The sequence below is a fragment of the Gasterosteus aculeatus genome, chromosome 7, assembly GCF_964276395.1.
Source record: "Gasterosteus aculeatus chromosome 7, fGasAcu3.hap1.1, whole genome shotgun sequence".
NCBI lineage: Eukaryota > Metazoa > Chordata > Actinopteri > Perciformes > Gasterosteidae > Gasterosteus > Gasterosteus aculeatus.
This window is the reverse complement of record NC_135694.1, coordinates 20721801-20740990: the sequence shown is the minus strand read 5'-3', so window position 1 is coordinate 20740990 and position 19190 is coordinate 20721801. Positions and strand designations below refer to the sequence as shown.

Here is a 19190-nt window from a genome sequence, read left to right as displayed (position 1 = left end):
CTTGCACGAGGGTACACAAATCAGACTATTCATTCTCACACTCACATTATTGAGATAATGTGGTATATCATGCAATGTATTTTTTATAGTATTAATATATTATTATTTATATAATATATATTATATATTAGTATTAACACTTTCCTCTTTTGTTGTTTTGACAAACAACTCATATACTATCAGTCTTCAGTGTAGCTGAGTGCTAAGTATGATGGCGTTATGTGTGAAATTAAGTGGAGGAATAAGTATTCAGATCATTTATTTAAGTTAAAGCAGGAAATACTTTATCAGTAAAAAACTAATGAATTCAAAAGTATTATCAGCTAAATTTACTTAAAGTATCTAAGTAAAAGTACTTGTTCGTTAATTTGTACTTAGTTACATTCCTCCACTGGTGGAATGGGATATGACAGATAGTAGCCTAATATTCAGATACGTTGTAATCTGAGACATCACGAAACCCTCTGTGACATCTACTCCTGCCTACTGCCCCCTATTGGCCTGGGACAGAACCCAACTCTGATCAAGTAAAAGCAGAATCCATATTTTGTAGTTGGCAACTATGTCTGAGGACTACGACTGTCTTTAATTTTGTATGTCATTTATACAGTTGCATTTAGGTTGTTGCATCTGGTTACATTTAATTGCAAAAGGTCAATACTTCATCTGCTGTAAATAGTTACTTCTACACTCTTCAAATGTTTCAAATGCAAATTCAATTGATTGAATATGAAATATGTAACAGATTTACACCTTTTGTAGATACTTATGTATTATATATATAGTATGGCTTCCTTTGTTCATATTTTACATGTTTTTATATGTTATTCTACTACATTACATCATCTTTACTTTGGTAACTGTATATCTGCACGGTGGCAGAGAAGCATACATGCGGGGTGATTCAGAGAAACACATGGATCTCCCGTCGGATATTAAGTAACCATCTCCGTTCAAACATCGCTTATACGGAAAATGCAGTCAGTTGCTGAGTTAGTTCATACTTCGGTTAACATTTTTTTTCAGTGAATTTAAAACCTCAAAAGAATTCATTCTTGGGCCACTGGGGGGCAGCAGAAATGAGACTAGCCAAACTGCATTTGATTATCAGCTGACACTGACCTAATTGTTAGTTATACTGATTGGTCATTTACAAAGATACAAAAGTTGAATCAATTGTTAATGTTACCTAAATCTTTTATATAATAAATCAGCAGCTGAAAGAGTGACCCAGGCCAGTGTAGAAAGGACTACATTGTATTACTTTTAACCAAACAGCCCTATTACAACTTTTTATTGACTTTGTGTAGTTTTAGTATCACTTTTCTTGAACTGTTGTCTACTGATTCATACAGTTTACAGCCTTCAGTATATTTAAATGCTGAGTAATATGAAACAACTACATGAACTATAATGATATGGAAGAGACCGCAAAATAAACACCCAAATAAGATTCTGTGTTTGCATTACATGCAAATTCGAACTTTTTTTCAATGTTTTACATTAGTGACGGATGAACAGATGGTGGAAAGTAAGCCACAGTGATTTTTCAAGTGTAAACTGACATTTTATGCTGAGTAAATTGATATACCGACTTTTTATTTTAAAGTTACCCTTCAGTGCAGCATTTTCCAGCAACGTACTGAGATACTAATTTAATTGCATAACTCACCTGGAAGTCGCAATTGCCCTTTTTTCATAATTAACTTAAAATTTCCCAGCAGTATTCTAACAGGATAATAATGCAATAGTAGCCAGTCATTTCCTGTAAACTTAAACTAAACTAAATTTACCAGCTTATACAATTACCATGGCATTTAATGATGAGTATCGTGAGCCTCCACTACATGAACAAAACCTTGTTCAAAACTGATCCAACATGAAGAGCTCTGATCCATAATGGATTCCAGCCAAAGATCAGAGGGAGAAGGGACATTTCCTCATATACAGGACTAGCCCACCGCCATGTCAGCACCACAGGGAAATATTATTTATATGCAAAATTAGAATTACATGATTGTTTATCATCTTAAGAGGCTTGATTGAAGATGCTTGTGACTACGGAGTTACTAAATTTTAAAAGTTCATCTAATGTATAAAACTATTTGCAGAATGTGGTAAAGAGTATATGTAGGTCACCTCTCTTACCATGTTTCTCCCAAAAATAAAGTGTAAATCCAACATGAAGTTACTTTCTTAATCTGTCCAATACGTATTCCATTCATCCTCGAATGTACCCTAATAACTGTCTGCACTGAGACCTCCTTGAAAGCTCGTATTGAAATGAACCCCCGTGAGTTCATAACAGTGCATCAAGAGGTGCAGCAGGTTGATGTTAAAACCTGCTGTTAAAACCAGCTTGTGGTTTGGGTCTAGAGCTTAGAAACCTCAACAGATAAACAAAAAAAACAACAACACAATAACAGCAATCGGTAACACATAAAAAAGGTATTTTTGGCGTAGTATTATAAGCCAACAGCTCCATCCACTTGCACATAATGCGCACGCTCTCTCTCTCTCTCTTTCTCTGTCAGTGCATACATTTTCTCTACTTCCTCCTTTTGGAGTGGCTGGGCTGAATACCAGAACACAGGATATGCTTGACAGTGCTCTCAGTTCCACAGCAGCAGCAGCGGCCGTGAGGACGACACGCTCTGCAGTCGAGATGAGTGCTGGCGATGTGGTCTGCACCGGCTGGCTCATCAAATCTCCTCCTGAGAAGAAATTAAAGAGATTTGTGAGTAGGAATAAACACCAGGCACTTGTTTATGTCCTCTGCTCGCAGTAGGAATGCCAGGTTGTGCTGCCGAGCCTTGTCTTGCATGTGTGTGTGTGTGTGTGTGTGTTTGTGTTTGTGTGTGTGAGATACGGGGTGGAATGATGATTTAGGAAAAGACTGTGGGTTGGTATGCGTTTCTTGAAATGATCTGTAATCCTCTCTCCTTTTATTTCGTCTTCCTCGTTTCCACAGTGACGCCTCGCTCTGCCGTTCTCTGTTGTGGAGGCACTTCATACTTATTACAACAATATCAATATGACAGACTGCAGATGCACTTCAGGCAACATGGAAATGACTCCTACAATAAGTACATGTATTTGCGGACACGGACAGCAGTGTTTTTGTGGTGGTTGGTGAGGGAAGGGGGGGGGGGGGGGGTCATGTGATAATGCTGGGCTGGCCACTCGGCCCCGTGTGTATGTGGTGTTTGTGTGATGAGCGTGCGTATTGTGAAACATGGGAAGTATTGTCAGTCAGACAGACTTAGATGGCGAGCAGAAATAGTCCGGCTTTGTGACGCCTCTATGCACTTCCCCTGTACCAGTGGAGGAGGAAGACGAGGAGGAGGACGAGGACGAGGAGGGGGAGGAGGGTAATTTGTCAACACCAGTGTAGGGCTGGGTGGGTGGAAAGTGTGCATTGATAGGGTGAGAAATACACTTATTTTAGCACAGTATGCAAATCCTGTAGATAGCAGAGAACAAAGTGGACGCATGTGTTTCAGACTCTGGGGCAAACACACCGTCTGACTCAGTATTCAAATGTCGAGCTCGTGCTGCCACATTATCACGGACAAATGAACGCTGCCGCTCGGTGGCATCCTCGAGGGAAATGCAAATCTTCATACAGCATCAACTTACAAGAAAACAGCGTTGAAGGTTTTGTCTATTCCTTAAGGACCCATAGGAAATAGAAAATATCCAAAGAAATATTGCAAATTGTTTAATAATACATTGTTTATAAGCATCTAATTTCTCTTGCTAAGTACTGATGTTACCAGTATCTCAAGACGGATATAGTTTTTATCCATTTCCAAATTCAAATTCAAAATCCAAATACATTACCTTCTCAAAAGCACAGTTTAAAATAATGAAATAAATCATTTGACTTTGGGGAAAAGTACATCTGGATATTAGAGTTTACACCATCCTCCTGTGGATTACACCTATCAAACTTTATCCTCCGACGAAGTAAACTGGTCCTTATCTTTTAATCCTTAGCTTGCTGTTTTGGATCTTCATTGCATTAAACATGCATGGTATCAACAGTGGGGAACTTAATGGGCTTTGGCCTTCCTTAGTGTTGCAGGCAACAGAAAGAAAAGATCACCATGTGACTTTAATGACAATAGTGAAACCTGCTTAAGAGCTCTGTCTTCCCCTGAGAAATGAAAACAAACCAAAAATGTGGGTCTGCTCCTACTTTTTCTTTTTCTTTACACATTTCAAAGCAAAAACTTTCCGTGTTCAAACCACCCATAGGATAAGATGGCCATCTGTCTAGTTACGGTTTCCTCCTAAACTCAGCAGTGCTCTTCGCGGTAAGTCTGGCGTGTCTAACCATTTCCTGGTGTAGACACGTTTTACCAACTGACTTGTGCAGAAGCGCATTACCCGCACGCAGAACAAAGAAAACGTTTGGTTTTAAGTTCACACCACAAAATGAGTAGCTGCACCTCGACAATGCACAGAGCGCCCCAAAACCGAGAGGTTAAAAATGCTGCATCCAACATGACTGCCCATGAATTGATGGGCCCTTGAACGCATTGCACAGAGGTCTCAGGAACAATGTATACCTGCTAAGTTTCAGTTTTCAGCAATTCCTCAGTACAAAGAACTGACAGATTATAAATACATCTCGTTCGGTGTGTTTCTGCTAAACACAACTTCCTCTTCTCTGCACTGCTGGGAAAATTGAGTAGAGTTTCCGCTTGCTGACCAAAAAAACAGGTTGAAGATCACTGTTGTGAGGAGGAGATGTGATTCCCATGACTAGCGGTGGCGGAGGGGGGCAGGGGCTAGTGTTGTACTGTGAATAATACTATGCAGAAAATATCAAGTAAAAACTCCATTATGAACCTTTTTCTTCCTTCCCTTTTTCTCCTGCAGGCGTGGAGAAAACGCTGGTTTGTGCTTCGAAGAGGTCGCATGAGCGGCAATCCCGATGTGCTGGAGTACTACCAAAGTAACAACTCCAAAAAGCCGATCCGCACCATCGACCTGAGGGAGTGTGAGGTGGAAATGCTGAACGGGCAGCTCCGGATAAAGCGAGACTTCCACGGGAAGCACCTCTTTGTGGTCAAGACCTCATTTCGGGTTTTTTACCTGGTGGCCAAAACTGAGGAGGAGATGAACAGCTGGATCAGCAGCATCAGTCAAATTTGCCAGTTTGCAAGCCTGGAGGATGCAGGTAAACACACGCTGCTGCTGCTGCTGCTGCTATACACAAAGTACTGGTGCAAAACAGAAGGTCATCGCATCCGCCGGTTGCTATTCAGCAGATTCGCCGCGCTGTTCCAGAAGAAATCGGTTTCTTTTGACCCCACGCAGGAAGAACTGAGCTGAAAATAACACTTTAGAAAGAGGTCAGAATAAGAGCCTTTATTTGGTGGCGTGTGGTTCACACAATAGTCCAGGTTCAAATATGAGGTTGCTTTCTTTTGTCTTGCGGCAAAAAGGTTCAAATTTGAGTTTTGGATGAGAATTTGTACGTCTGCTGTACTCGGTTTTTGTGCTTTGTTTCAACAAAATCCATAGATATGAATTTACAGGAACATTTATAGAATGATGCAAAAACAATCTGCAATATATCCATGGGTTCTTGTTCTTTTGTTAAAGTGTGTGTTGTCTTCATTTTTTTAGCTGAAGGGAGATTTCAGGGGAACTTTGAGATTTGAATAAGTCATTTTCCATCTATCTGCATGTGGTTGGAGTGGCGAACTTCTAACTATTTTTCTTAACTGAGGAGTAATTCTAAGCACTGCATGCTTGAAAAAGAGCTGTGGTCTTTTGTAGATACATTTCTGTGAAAGTGAGTGTGAGCGATTCCACATAATCACTTTGTGGTTAAAACCATTTGATGCAAATCATTCTCTCTCTTCTTTTGACAGCATCAGCAACACCAACAGCAAATAGATGCTGCATTGTCCTAAAATGTTAACAACTTCCCCATTCAAACTCATTGCTTTTAAAGTCTTTGATTGACAGCCGTGGGTCAATTAAAGACTATTCTGACAGTATTCCTGTGGTGTTGACAATTATTACTTTGTCTGCCAACGTGTATCAATGAATTGTCAGACTCATGCTGCTGTGACCTTTGCTCCACTGCAATGTTTTGTGAGGAAATGCAGAAACATGTCTGTTAGAACACGGTCCTCTGTGTGAGGGAGATAGAGCAATGTGGTTGATATGCTGTCCTGCACGTTACCGAAAATCCTGTGTGCTTTCGGAGAAAAACACACACCCAAGCAGTCGATTATGATGCAAAATGAGATTTTGCACACGAAACACTTTGATACAGATTGCCTAACATAACTTTCACAATAGTGTATAAAAGGGTTGTTCTGAGAACACAAACCTCTATTAAGAGTAGCAAGTGTTAAGAACATGCAAGACTTTGGTTTCCCCCCCACACACACCCCCAGCAGCCACAACCCCAACATGGCTTTGCAGGGAGAGCCTTGACTCGGTGACCTTGAGGGAAATGGAATGAAAGAAATTTCTAAATAAAAGCCAATCAGACTAAAACATTTGATGATATATAAACAAAACAGGGCACTACTTCCGAGGTGCATGGAAAAAAAAAGAATTACCATCATCTTCATCTTTTAACATTCACCTGCTTCGTTACTGCGGCACTGTAGGTTTCATGTGTTCAGGCTGGGGGAATCCTGCATGCGCGTTTGCTTTTAGTTTGCAACTTTTAGCAAGTCATTTGTGTCGACACCATGACAGTTTGCTTATAACTCTCAAGTAACATTTTCAGAAAATGTTCTCTGCTTTGCTTGGTCTCAACAGAGAGTTCAGAAGAAGGCTCTCCTCACACCCCCACATCAACTCATCCGTCTCCCGACAGCTCCGACCGAGTGTCCCTATCCAGCCACTCCGATTCCAGTCACCCGCTGGACTACCTCTTCCTCTCACAGTGCGAGACGGGGAGTGTAAGCACTTGTAGGTGTGTACGATCTGTAAAAAGCTTTGGCACAAGACAAAAGGACTGCAGCTTCACGTAGACCAAATGCAAAGTTTTCACCCCCACCCCCGTCTGTCTTTGTAGACATGACAGCTTTTCAAACTCGGAGATTTCTCTGGAGCAGAAGTCATCGGAAGACGCCTTCAAGGACGTCGTCCCCTCGCCTCTTTACAACGGGTCCTTGGGATCCTCCAGCTTTCATGCCAGCCCCAGCCCCTCTCTTCTCCTCCACGGAAGGTGCGCCAACCCTCCCTTCAGCGCCCCGTGCACGTCCGTGGCTCTGCCGTCCTCCTCGTCCTCCCCGGTGGGTCACTGTGCCCAAAGTGTGTTCCGGTTCGACAAACCTTATTCTCCGGCGTCTTGCGAGGCCACGAGTGACAGACAGACGCCTCCTGCGCTGCCTCCCAAGTCTAATCACCTGTCAGAGCAGCTAAGTGATGACGCAGCTCACAGGCCGAGGGCAACGGGCGCACAGCATTTCTCAAACCACGCTGCGGGATTTCTCCGGAGGACCTCTCTGACAAGCCTGGATCATTTCAGAATTGGTATGTCCGCAGTTGGTAGTATGCAAAAAACTGAATTAAGCATAATGCTGGTGCTTTCATGTTGATAATTGCTGATTGTAAGATTTCAGTCAAACATCTTTTTTTTTGTAGCAAATGCTGATAGCAGAGCAATGACGAACAGGAGGCAGAGTCTTAATCTGGTAAGAGAATCAGTAACTGCGGAAAAATTAAAAAAGTTGCAGAAAACCTCTTTTGGATTAGCTTAATCATTTTGGAGATATGCTTATCTGTTTTCTTGCCGAAAGTTAGATGGGAGCATTGAAACCCCTCTCACCACGGTCTGGTGTGCGGCCAGGAGACAGTTAGCTTAGCTTAGCACAAAAGCTACTAATAGTATCTCAGTTGTTTAATCTGTAAAACGGGTACAGTACATTCCTGGAGTTTTCTGCTGGTTTAATATTCACTACAGCCAGGATAGCTAGCTTAGCTTAGCATACCATACCCAGAGTCATAGGATGTGGCTTTCTTTACTGGGGGGGGTAAATAAAGTTTCTATTGGAGGGAATCAAGCTTGTTGTTTTCAATGTAGCTTCAAAGATACTGTACAGATAAAGCGAGGCAAAAATATGCTCATCTAGCTTAAAACTTTTCTTCTAAAATTCTTCTAAAAAGGAAACGTGTACCATAAATGACAAGATCGTGAACTCGTGATTCTTTGTCTTTCATCAGCCTCGTGTAAATATCGCCCAAGTTCAAAGCTTCCAGGACGAGTCGTATGTGCCCATGACTTCCCCGACTCCCTCCGTCAGCGGCATTGATGGTGATGGCTACATCCCCATGAGCCCCAGGACATTCGCTTTTTCTAGTACAAACTGCAACGGCGAGTCCCCCGCGACGCTGGGACCCCTGACGTGTCTACCTGGGGATCTTGCGCCGCCTCCGGTTCACAGGCATCTCAAGCCTCGCCTGAGGAGAAGTGAGAGTCACAAAAGCCCTGATTGGTTCATGATAAATTCCTTAACATTGTGTGCAAATCTCTGCCTGTATTTCTACTCATTTAATCCCCTCTGAGGCTGCCCTTCAAACAACGGATACAATTGTGTAAAATGATTGGAAATACTGACAATTGAATAGTGTTTTGCATACACATGCTAATGAAATGTCACTCAATGTTTCATGCACGTATCAGATACACAGCTTTTTCCACATAATGATTCTTACTACCCATTACCGTTCGAAAGCTCTCAGCGGCATGTTGGGGATTTACAACCAGTCCAGTAACTCTGCCCTTCTCGGGGTCCACAGCTCGACCTCCACCTCTTGACTTGAGAGGCCTCTCTACAATCACTGAGTGTCCAACTCATCTTCTTTTGAGCACAGCAATGAATGAATCCTGGTGAGAGAAAAGAAGTGTCTTTATCCTCAAAGTGTTCCAGCAGGTTCCATCGCCTTGTGTCGGTTCTGCCATTACATTTCTATAAAAATCAGATTTTACCTTCAGATTATCTTGTTCATAAATACGCTGACCCAGCACAACAGTAATGTCCTGCTTCTCCGTTGCTTATTCTCAAATTTCACAGCTAGTTGCTAATCTGACATTCTTCCTAATGTTTGTGTTATGTTGTTGCAGCTTTTCAATAAATTGTGTACCCCCTGAAAGAAGAATGGAGAATGAGGACAATCCAAAAGATGAAGGCACAAACTGCACTGCAATGGTAACTATTTACAGTCGTAGCAGCACATTTTAAACAATGCATATGTCACGGACTTGTGTCCAAACACGGTGATAGACAAGTTCTTTGATATCCACTTAAATTGTGAATAATTCTAAACGTCACTCTACCAGTTTTCATTGTGCTAAAAAAAGGACAAAATCTTACAGACTTTTAATTATAGGACCATTTATGAGTGGACAATGGGTATATCTTATAAATATATATGATCCATTTACGCAGGAACAATGACCATTCAGTAAGTTCTTTATTTAATCCCTTCTCTGACAGGAGTCCAGGCATGATGCAATGGCTCAGCCATCGACGAGAAGATCCAACCTGGACTATTTGTCACTGGATTTCAATTCTGCGTCCCCGTCTCCTGTACAGAAGGTATGTTCTGATCAGATAAATTACGGAAAAGAACTGGCTTGCTATCATTGAGACAACATCTTCCTTCTGCCTTTTCTGCATCGTTGTGCAACCGTAGCCTCCGTAGCGAGACTTCCTGACTCTTTTTAACTGGACGAAGACAATCTGAGACTGTGACATTGTTGATGTTACTTACCTACACCACCTAAATGCTTATATTAAAACCGTGTTCTTGTGAAATCTTTATACAGCTTACTGCTGCTATTATGATAATAAACAATTGCGTGTTGCAAAACATCCCTTGCAATGAGGAATCAAATATGTGATCCCAAAGGGCTGCACGTCAAGATTTCTACAGCACACTTCAGTGGTTTGAAATACATGTGGGGTAACATGGTTGTTTACTTGTACGAGTGGAGCAGAACCGTGTTCATTTTGGATAGCTGTCGCTCACCGTCTCCTCGTCTCTCCCCCTGTGTCCAGCAGAAGCCCTATCTGTCGGATGAGTACAGAGTCGATTACGTGCAGGTGGATGAGAAGAAGACTCAGGCGCTGCAAAGCACAAAAATGGAGTGGTCCGATGTCCGGCAGTCAAAAACATAAATGGAGCTAATATGGTGAGGAAAAAAATCAGGATCACTTGGTTTGAGGAAGACCGCAATAACACCAGCGAGGAGGACCAGAAAACAAAATTAAAAGCACTTTGAAAAACAGTCTTGAAATAAAAGTACAAGAGTACATTGTACACATGAAATACACATGATTGTATGTGGGGTGAGACACAATTTCACTGAACAAAATGTTTTCTCCCAGTTAATCAGTAAATCAGATTTTGCACTGTAACTATTTCTACTGTAGCATTATGTTTTACCAAAGAGTTTGTTTTTTTATGTGAATATGATTGTAAATAAGAAATACTTATGCCTATTTTTACAGCTTTCCCCTTCTGCTCATTCTGTGACCCATGCTGAAGATGTTTTTCACTGGTTTTGGTGCTGTCATTACTCCCAAGAGATGTCATAGACATACCAAAAAAGCTTGAAAATGTTAACTTTAATTATACTGATTTTGAGAGATAACTTTTTTTTGCGACAAAACAACATCAATAGCACCACAATTCAAAATGCAATGGAGGCAAACCATCATCATATGTTGTCATGAACACTGTCAACGTTTTTTAGAAATTTTTTATTTATTGTGTTTTGGTTATTTATTTAATTCTATAATGTCTTTTCTCTATGTCTCCCCCCACTGGCGTTTTCTATGTCTGTGCGCTGTTAACTAATAATACACTTTATATTTTTGATAACGTATTAAGAGTTTTTCTTTTTCTTTTTCAACTATGCCTAAGGAAACAGGAAAAATGTCCCATCTCATCGAGGTTCCCTCTTGCATACATATATGTGAAACATATAGATATAACCATGGACCAAACAATTGATCAAGATCGATGGAATGACACATGCAGACAGCAACATATTTTTTACAACTAGAAAATGCATTTCCTGCTGAAAATGCGTTGGAATACTAAAAGCTGAAAGCTGAAATGAACTTCATAAATTTCTCAAAATACAGAAAGTTGAGGGGAATTTTAATACATTTGCTGAAATTACACATATGCGAAAAGCTAGAATTAATTTGAAATTGCTGAAAATACAGAAATGGGAGGAGCTGAAAGGAATTTCAATAGATTTGCTGAAAAAGCAGAAATGAAAACAGCTGAAAGGAATTTGAAAAATGGCAAAAAAATACAGAAATGAATATTAAAACATTGCTGTTAATACATGCATAAGAAAAGCTGAAATTATTGCTGTGATTATCATCACATTCATGAGGAAAAAAACACTTAATTCTCTATGCTTTTGACCTCAGGTGATGATGAGACTATATGTAACTGACAATGATGAGTCTGATGTCAAGGATTCTCTCATTTCCTGCTCAACCATTGAATGAAAGATTTTTAGTGGACAATAGTAGACAGTATGTGATTGGCTGAGAAACCCAACCAACGCGACTGCGTAGGGGTCTGACACAGACATTGTTTGTAGTTATATTAGGTGAGGAAGTGAGGGGTGTTGAGGAATTGAGAGCGAGAGGGGGGGGGAAGAGAGAGACAGACAGACAGACTGAGTGAGTGATTAACAGTGAGAAAAGGTCAGGGGAGAGGGGAGCGAGTGTCTTCATCATATTGGTCTGTTGACAGAAAGCATAGCTGCGTCGTGTGACTCCACTAATCAGGTCATAGGAGCAGCTTTGAGTCACAGACAGATACTGCAGCGTGTGTGTGAGAGTATCCACGGCAACGGCGCACCTGTGTTCATTAACGAGCTGCTGAAAAGGGCAGAGACAGGACAGCGAGTTACACAGAATCCACAACTCAAACAAGTGTCCTCTAGCGCAAAACTATAACATATCTAAATTTTAATTAAATTAATTTTTTTTGAGAGACCCACGACTCTACCGAACGCAACGATGTGGTTTTCATATCTGTCTGGTAATAAATACGGCTCCTGTGGCAGTTTACAAAACGTGTACCTTCTGGATTTTTTGAGAAATATGTCGGCAGATTTTTATTGGAGTCTATGGGGCTTTTGGCAGAGGTTGCGTCACTCTCACTCTCCTGAGGCCAAAACTAAAGAACTGGGGGATTCCATAGCCACATAACAGACACCAGCAAAACCATGCCATCATTAAACCAAAAAAAAATGAAGCCTCAAACGTGTATACTTTGGCTGTGAGGACAGAAGTTCCATATTTTTTTAACCAGATTCTGACGCTGCTCTACACTCTAGTTCTCCAGCTCTCACTCTAGCAGACGCAATACACACTCATGTAAAACTCAGAAACGGACCGAAGAACTAGTGAAACATAATCAGTGATTATGAAAAAAGTAGAATAGATATCAACAAGCAGTTTTTTTCATAAAAAGTTTAAATGGTGTGTGTAGCTGAAAAGTTTAAGGAGGATTTGAAAACAAACTCCATTTGAAAATCATGTTAAAATATTAATTACTGAATTATATAAATTCAAGCATAAGAGGTAGAAAGCTGAAAAGTCATAGCTGGAAAGCCAGAAAGAAGCAGAACATTTTAATATTTAAACGGTTTTACGCATTCCAACAATTATTTCCGAATGGATAGACCGGCATATATAATATATATACACATACATATATATATATCTATATATATATATCTATATATATATATATATATATATATATATATTATATATATATATATATATATATATATATATATATATTATATATATATATAAAATATAATATATAAAAATTTATACAGTTTTCGAATTAAATATTGATCACAAGAAGTATAACAAATGGGCTTACGGTGTTATAAAAACACTCGCTACACACGGAGGTTACCCACGCGGTGCGTCACTAGCATGCGCCGACAGTTGAAGGGTGGCGAAAGGAGGTTTGGGTAAATTCCCCGAGAAGTCTGGAGAGGAAGTCCGCGTCCGGTTTTCCTACTGGAACCATTAGCGCAGTCCCGGTGTAGTTCGATAGTCCTCGCCACGGTGCGCTTTAACGTGTCGCACCCACGGCCACGCTCACGCCTGTGAGTGCGGAGTGGGGGGCGACGTTGTTAGCGGGCTCCTCGGCTAGCTAACAAATGAATCCGTACGTGGTGGAAGCTTTCCCCGGGGGCCCCGAGTCCACCCCCACGGCCGAGAACACCGAGTCAAAGTTAGCGTTAGCAGAAGCCATGCAGTGAAGAGGTAACTCCGTCTTCTGCTCGGGGAGGAGGTGGTGGTGGAGGTGGGGACAAAAAATACCCCCGCCAGCTCCGCGCTGCGACGCTGCGCGGTAAGTTTGTTTACCTCGCGACCCGCGTGGACGCGGTCAACGCGGCGGTCGGTTTGTCGTCTATGACGCTATCGAGCGACCGTCACCGCGTGTCGTCTCTGCGGAGACGACACGCCGTAGTCGAACCAGCATCCAGCGCTGATTTATACGTTTTTTCCTGCACATCTGTGGCTCACTTACACGCCTGTTGCTTTGTCCCTTTACATGGGTGCGATTTGATCTGTCGTTAATGTTCACCTGTATATGCAATTGTAATTGTGTTACTAAACTAGCATAACGGCAGTTATGCACGTAACGTTTATGTATACATTACAATTACATTACAAGGGGACTTATTGGTTTGATTTAGTTTTATTGTCCCACAAAACTGCATACAAGCCTCCATAAAATATACACGAAACACTCACATATCCGAGGCTAAGACGGTAGATCCCGCACAAGCAAATATCTAAAGTGAAATAGAAAAACAAATGTTACTAAAGCAGTCAATTTCTCAGGCGTTTGGGGTTTATATTGATGATTTAGTTTTTAAAACAATTGTTTTAAAATGTAAACACAGAGGATGGATATATTATATTTCTTTAATAGAAATGTATCAAGTCACTTAATAGAAAGTGAAGCTACTGAAATAAAAATCAGCAGCAAAGTGTACAAAAAAATAGTGTTCCAATGTTCCAAGTCACATGATATTTTCCTCTTTTTTTTTTACAAATTGTTATGTAATTACAGTGCCATTGGAGGCACATGAAGGGAAAACAAATTTAATTTCAAAGAAGTATATGTAGCGTTGCTCGATCTCGCAGGAGATTGTACTTCTGTGAAACACTATTCTATAGAGAAGGTCAATTAGGCAGATGGCCACGGAGATATACAAATGACTTCACAAATTCACACGTTTTAATGGGCATAATTAATCTCTATAAGCTAATATAAATAGCCTAAATAAAGACTGTGATATGAATCCTGCATATGAATGTGACAAATGCCAAATGAATCCTTGATTTTGGTCTCAACTTTCTCAACTTCCAGGTTTCGTACCCGATGGAGGACACCGTGGTAGGGCTTCCCGCCAATTTGGAGAATTCGGCTCTAATTCCTTCCGTTGGACTGCCCTTGTAGAACGCTTTCGCCATGGCTTCCTGGAAGGTGGAGGAGCAACCAAGTGACACCATGGATTTGGCCTCAGCGCAGCTTTCCCGATGCGGCCCCGATGACATCACGGAAGAGCCTCAGCCTCAGCTCAACACCGCGGTGAAATCCCAGAAATCTGGGAAATTTAGGAGGACCGCCCTGACATTTTTTGGAGTTCGTAAAAGCATGTGTATTCTACCTAGTTTCTTTGGAGGAAGGAGTAGAAATCCCAGCAAGTGGACGTCTAAGAAAGGAATCGGCAAAAGCAGTACACACGATGGGCTGAGTAAGGTCAGCCATGACGATAATCTGAGCCGTCGGTGCACCTCAACTAGAGATTGTGAGTACCTCGGTCAGAAGGACTCGGCTTCAGGGCTCCACGCTAGCTGTCCCAATGAATGTAGTCACTCCAATGCGGACCAGAAGTCACTGACTCTTCCCCGGCAGAGGAGGGGTTTGAGGAGCCTTTTTCAAAGTTTCAAGTCTCACAGACAATCCCACAGAAACGTGGGATTGGATAAAACTGAGATGATTGCAATGTCCTCTCCTCGCTGCGAGAAAGAGGTGCCTGTTGTCCAGGACAACGATAACCAGTATGTCACAGAGTGCCTGGATTCTGAACCGGATGTGCCTGATTCTGCAGATGTTGCGTGCAATGTTTCCATCGGCGGCGAATGTACCGACGCTGACGAGGCGCCGTCGGAGAAGAGTGCGGAGCGAGGCAGCACAAAGCCTGAGCTCGACGGGGAGACGTGTGACGAGGAAACGGAAGAGATGGATTCGGTGGTCGTGGATCCGAGCGACCTGAAGGAGAGTATGAGAGGACACAGCGAGCCCTGTCTGACGCTTCAGACGGCGTCCGAGCCCACGGCGGAAAAGTCGGAAACGCCCGCCGGCTCGTCAGAGCAGCTGAACCTGATTTATGGAGACGTTGCTTCGTTGAAGAGCTTCGACTCCCTCACCGGCTGCGGGGACATCATTGCGGATCAAGAAGACGACAGCGTCACGGAGAGCTCCGTGTCCGGAGAAAGGAGCAGAAGTGGAGGAAAGAGGGCCTCTTGTTATCTCACATACCAGGGTGGCGGCGAGGAAATGGCTTCACCCGAGGACTTGGACGAGGAGTGTCTCCACGACTTCTGGGCAACTAACGCGTCGGAGGACATTTGCTGCACTTACAGCCAAGAGCACACAGACATGACTGCCGACCTGACGAGTTCTCACAATATGGACCTGCTGAACAGCAACAGCGCGCAGCAAGGCAGCGGCATGGACGCGTCTTCCATCGCCGACGTGCTAACGCCTCAAAGTGAGCATCAAGAGTCCGTCCCGACTAGCGACGAGGGCTACTACGACTCAACGACGCCAGGTCCGGAGGACGGACAGGACAAAGCGGACGGGCTGAGGGCGGAGAAGCTCCCCAGGGACAGTTACAGCGGCGACGCCCTCTACGAACTTTTTGCACCCGACGAGAGTCTCATCAGCCCCCATTACGAGAGCAAATCCAAACTGGCCGGTTCCAAACCAGGCGAGTATTTGAGCCAACCCGTCGACGCGACCGACTCCGCCTTTGTCCCGGACATGAATCGGTTACAGATAAGCAGGGAACTGTACGAGGTGCGAGACTTTCTGGAGATCGGTCGGCAAGAAATGGGCACGATGAAGAACCGCAACGTGGCCGCTTCTTTCAACAGGAACGACGTGGACCGTGATGTGTTTGATGAAAAGGGAAATAAGCTCGCTGCTACTGAGAAAAGAAGAAAATCCATAACTGCCGATTGTGAGAAGAGACACAGCAGCGTGTCGTTTGGGAGCACATCCGATCCGGATTTTGAAACCTTTTGCGAACCCAAAGAGCAACACCTCGAGGAGAACAAGCCCGTGGCTCTGCCCTACAAGAACATCAACTCTCGGTCCCCCGCCGAGAGCCTCGCCGTGGACGACCGGCAAATGGTGTGTTTCTCTCAGGCGCTGGTGGACTACACAAAGCGCTCCCAGATGCTGCGCGACTCGGGCCGCGGGGCGGACGACACGGAGACTAACCCCGCCTTCACGCCGAACATGCAGGCCTTGCCCACCATCGTCACGTTCGACGTGGTGGACATGCACAACGAGGGCGAATACGGCGAGCAGATTCACATGGACCTGGAGGAGGACATTTCGTCGCCCTATCGGGGGTTCGAGGAGAGCTACACGCAGAAAGACGCATTCGCTGAATGCGACTATCAAATGTTCGACCTGTACGAGCAGAACCTGGTCGGCGGCACGTGGGCCATCGCGAGCCTCCCGCGGCACGCCGGCCTCAAAAGAGTCAGCCAGACCGCGTCCAATCCGCTGTCTCTAGACAGGAGGAGCAGGTCTCTGGACACGGACAGCCTCCAGCTGAAGATGCCCGACCGATACCGAGAGAACGCCGCTGCTTTTCCCCCGACCGAGAGGGACCCCGAAAGGGATTCCTCGCCGCATTGCAAAAAGAATGTACTCGCGTCAGAGGTCAGAGTCGGTAGCAACATTGTGGCCTTTTCGTGGCAAACCAGGTCAGAAATGGCTTTGAGCCTTCCCCTAACGGACAGAGAATTCAGCGGGAAAGTCCGGAGTCTCAGTCGGACCCCAGTTCAACGGCAAATGTTTTACGGCTCACCCGGCAGCAACCGCGCCAACATTAAATCGCAACTCTGCTGCGCGAAGCCGTCGGGCCGAGCGTCCTGTGGTCCAAGTTTGCAGAGCAGAGAGCCGTGCAACAGGCCGTGTCCACTTCCGGCGCGGTCAGAATCTGGTTTACCTCGTGCATATCCTGGAGCAACGGACGTCGAGTTGGAGGATGTCAATGACAAGGATGTTTTTTGTAACGCCGTGGGTAGTTTGCAGTCCTACAATCGGTGTGGTAAAAGGGGAGGGACGTCCCATGCGGCGGGTCCCCCGGACGCGGGCGCGTCTCTAGGTGAACCGGCCGCAGCCAGAGATGTGGCCGGAAGCAACCTTTGATCAACAGGGTCCTGGAGTTTTAAATCCAATTTATTTGTGCTTACGAGTTGTTTTGTTATGTCACTTCCGTGGCAGTAACTGTTCTTTTCTACTTGTATCACAGGCTCATTGAACACGTCAACGTACCTGGCTAGAGATGTGGGGGGCAGTCTCATTGGGAAGGTCAAAAGGATTGTCTGCATTTCCACAGTAGTTTATTTCACAAAGGCCGCACATGCAACACGCACACACACATCTATTGAACACAGAAAGTGTTTAAGCAAGTAATCATTGTATTTGCTCTGAAAGTGCTCTCAGATTCATCTCATTAAGCTGTTGAATATTACAAGAATGTTTCATGCCCACGCCTAGCCTCAGTGTCCAGGTCTCATTATTGAGGTCGCACTTTGTTTATTGGATAGTCATCAGTCCGGTTTCCATAGCAAAGCCAAACCAGGGCGAGATGAATCTTGCTTTCTTTGCCAGTTGCCTCAAAACGCGCACGCTTATGCTTTAAGTGATGGCTTATATTTACAACTTATTTCACAGCCTTTTGTTACTCAAATGTTCTATTCCTAGCTGGTTTCTTGATGTTTTCATGTCAGAACAGATTGGGTTTAGGGATCAACGGGAGGACATATCAATTCCCAGGGAGGAACAGTCTAGTCCGTAATGCAAAACGTGTGTTGAAATGCATTAAGCTGTTGCACTTGTCTGCAAAATGTCTGACGGCGAGTTCTCCCTCTGGAGGCAGAACAGCATCAGCATACGTTGGACCTGTACGGACCGAATGGTAGTTCCTGCATCTCGACTGCAGCTGCATAGTCCATTTACATACTGTAGCCGGCTTCAGGGCATCTCGTAAACCACAGCACATTTCACACAAAGTTATCCTGTGTGAGGGTGTAAGTGCTTTAGAAATGGTCAAAAAGTAAAATAAATGTAAAAGGGTAGAGTAAAAATGACAACTTTCAGAACATATTTCAAATGTGCTGTTTTAATCGCCGGTCAACCAACTGAATCAGTCTCACTATGCTTGTTCTTTCTCCCATTTCCCAACAGCTGTCAAGTTAAAATTCTTGCTGAAATGATGGTCTACATTACTGTACGCTTGTGGAAACGTAGTTGGACTTTGTTTAGATTTTGAAATTACACGTCAAAAGTTAAACTGGTGTTTTTTCCTTGTATCATTTTCTTGTGCATTTAATTTTTGATCGGTCAGAGGTTTCAGATGTAGTGTAATACTGAAGAAATGTCAAAGAATTTGTATTTATATCCTCAGCTATTTGTACACTGTTAACATTGTATCAGAATGATGATTGCAGATGGTCAATATTGTTTCTGTTTTTATTAAGTTGCATCCATGTTACTTTAAGGGGTTCCTTTTGAAAACCTGTTACTATTTGGTCACAGTAGAATACTGCCTTATACAAAAATAAAATGTTTTTTTCCATTTTCCCCTCACTTGTTCATATTTGGGGTCATGGGGCAGACAAAGCAGGGGCACCCTGACAGATCAGTGGGCAGCTTTTATTCACACTAATACCGAATAGCAGTTCAGACCTTAGTTTAACTGAACACGTTGACCCGCTTCTGCAGATTGATTGAGGAAATCACAAATGTGTGAGGATGCGTGGTGACGTGATCAAGCTTCTTTATTGGATTCGGGGTTCATTTTTGGAGAAAAACTACGGGGACAGCGAAAT

At 43.3% G+C, this 19190-nt stretch overlaps 2 protein-coding genes and 1 long non-coding RNA gene across 7 annotated transcripts; 2 read left to right on the top strand and 1 right to left on the bottom strand.

The window, feature by feature from the left end:
• The first annotated feature begins 756 nt into the window (after window positions 1–756).
• On the top strand, window positions 757–10866 carry gab3 (GRB2 associated binding protein 3). 4 transcript variants are annotated; one of them, XM_078105100.1, is made up of 11 exons: window positions 2540–2737; window positions 4888–5188; window positions 6796–6952; window positions 7055–7515; window positions 7627–7676; window positions 8206–8452; window positions 8782–8872; window positions 9107–9191; window positions 9480–9581; window positions 10047–10177; window positions 10497–10866. In XM_078105100.1, the coding sequence occupies exons 1-10, from the start codon at window positions 2597–2599 to the stop codon at window positions 10161–10163; spliced, it is 1752 nt and encodes a 583-aa protein (XP_077961226.1). In that variant the 5' UTR covers window positions 2540–2596; the 3' UTR covers window positions 10164–10177; window positions 10497–10866. The 4 variants fall into 4 exon arrangements, with proteins under 4 accessions (XP_040036209.2, XP_077961226.1, XP_040036208.2 ...); XM_040180274.2 differs by having other exon boundaries at window positions 10044–10177; XM_040180275.2 differs by having other exon boundaries at window positions 757–2737; window positions 10047–10866.
• Window positions 10599–13449, bottom strand: LOC144410188 (uncharacterized). The gene is made up of 2 exons (XR_013468070.1): window positions 12913–13449; window positions 10599–11891 (listed from the first exon to the last, which is right to left on the bottom strand). It is a non-coding gene; the product is annotated as an uncharacterized LOC144410188 (long non-coding RNA).
• On the top strand, window positions 12976–18937 carry LOC120822533 (APC membrane recruitment protein 1). 2 transcript variants are annotated; one of them, XM_040182305.2, is made up of 2 exons: window positions 12976–13304; window positions 14422–18937. In XM_040182305.2, exon 2 carries the CDS (start codon window positions 14524–14526, stop codon window positions 17503–17505), a length of 2982 nt encoding a protein of 993 aa, XP_040038239.2. In that variant the 5' UTR covers window positions 12976–13304; window positions 14422–14523; the 3' UTR covers window positions 17506–18937. The 2 variants fall into 2 exon arrangements, with proteins under 2 accessions (XP_040038239.2, XP_040038238.2); XM_040182304.2 differs by having other exon boundaries at window positions 12976–13392.
• The last annotated feature ends 253 nt before the right edge of the window (window positions 18938–19190 follow it).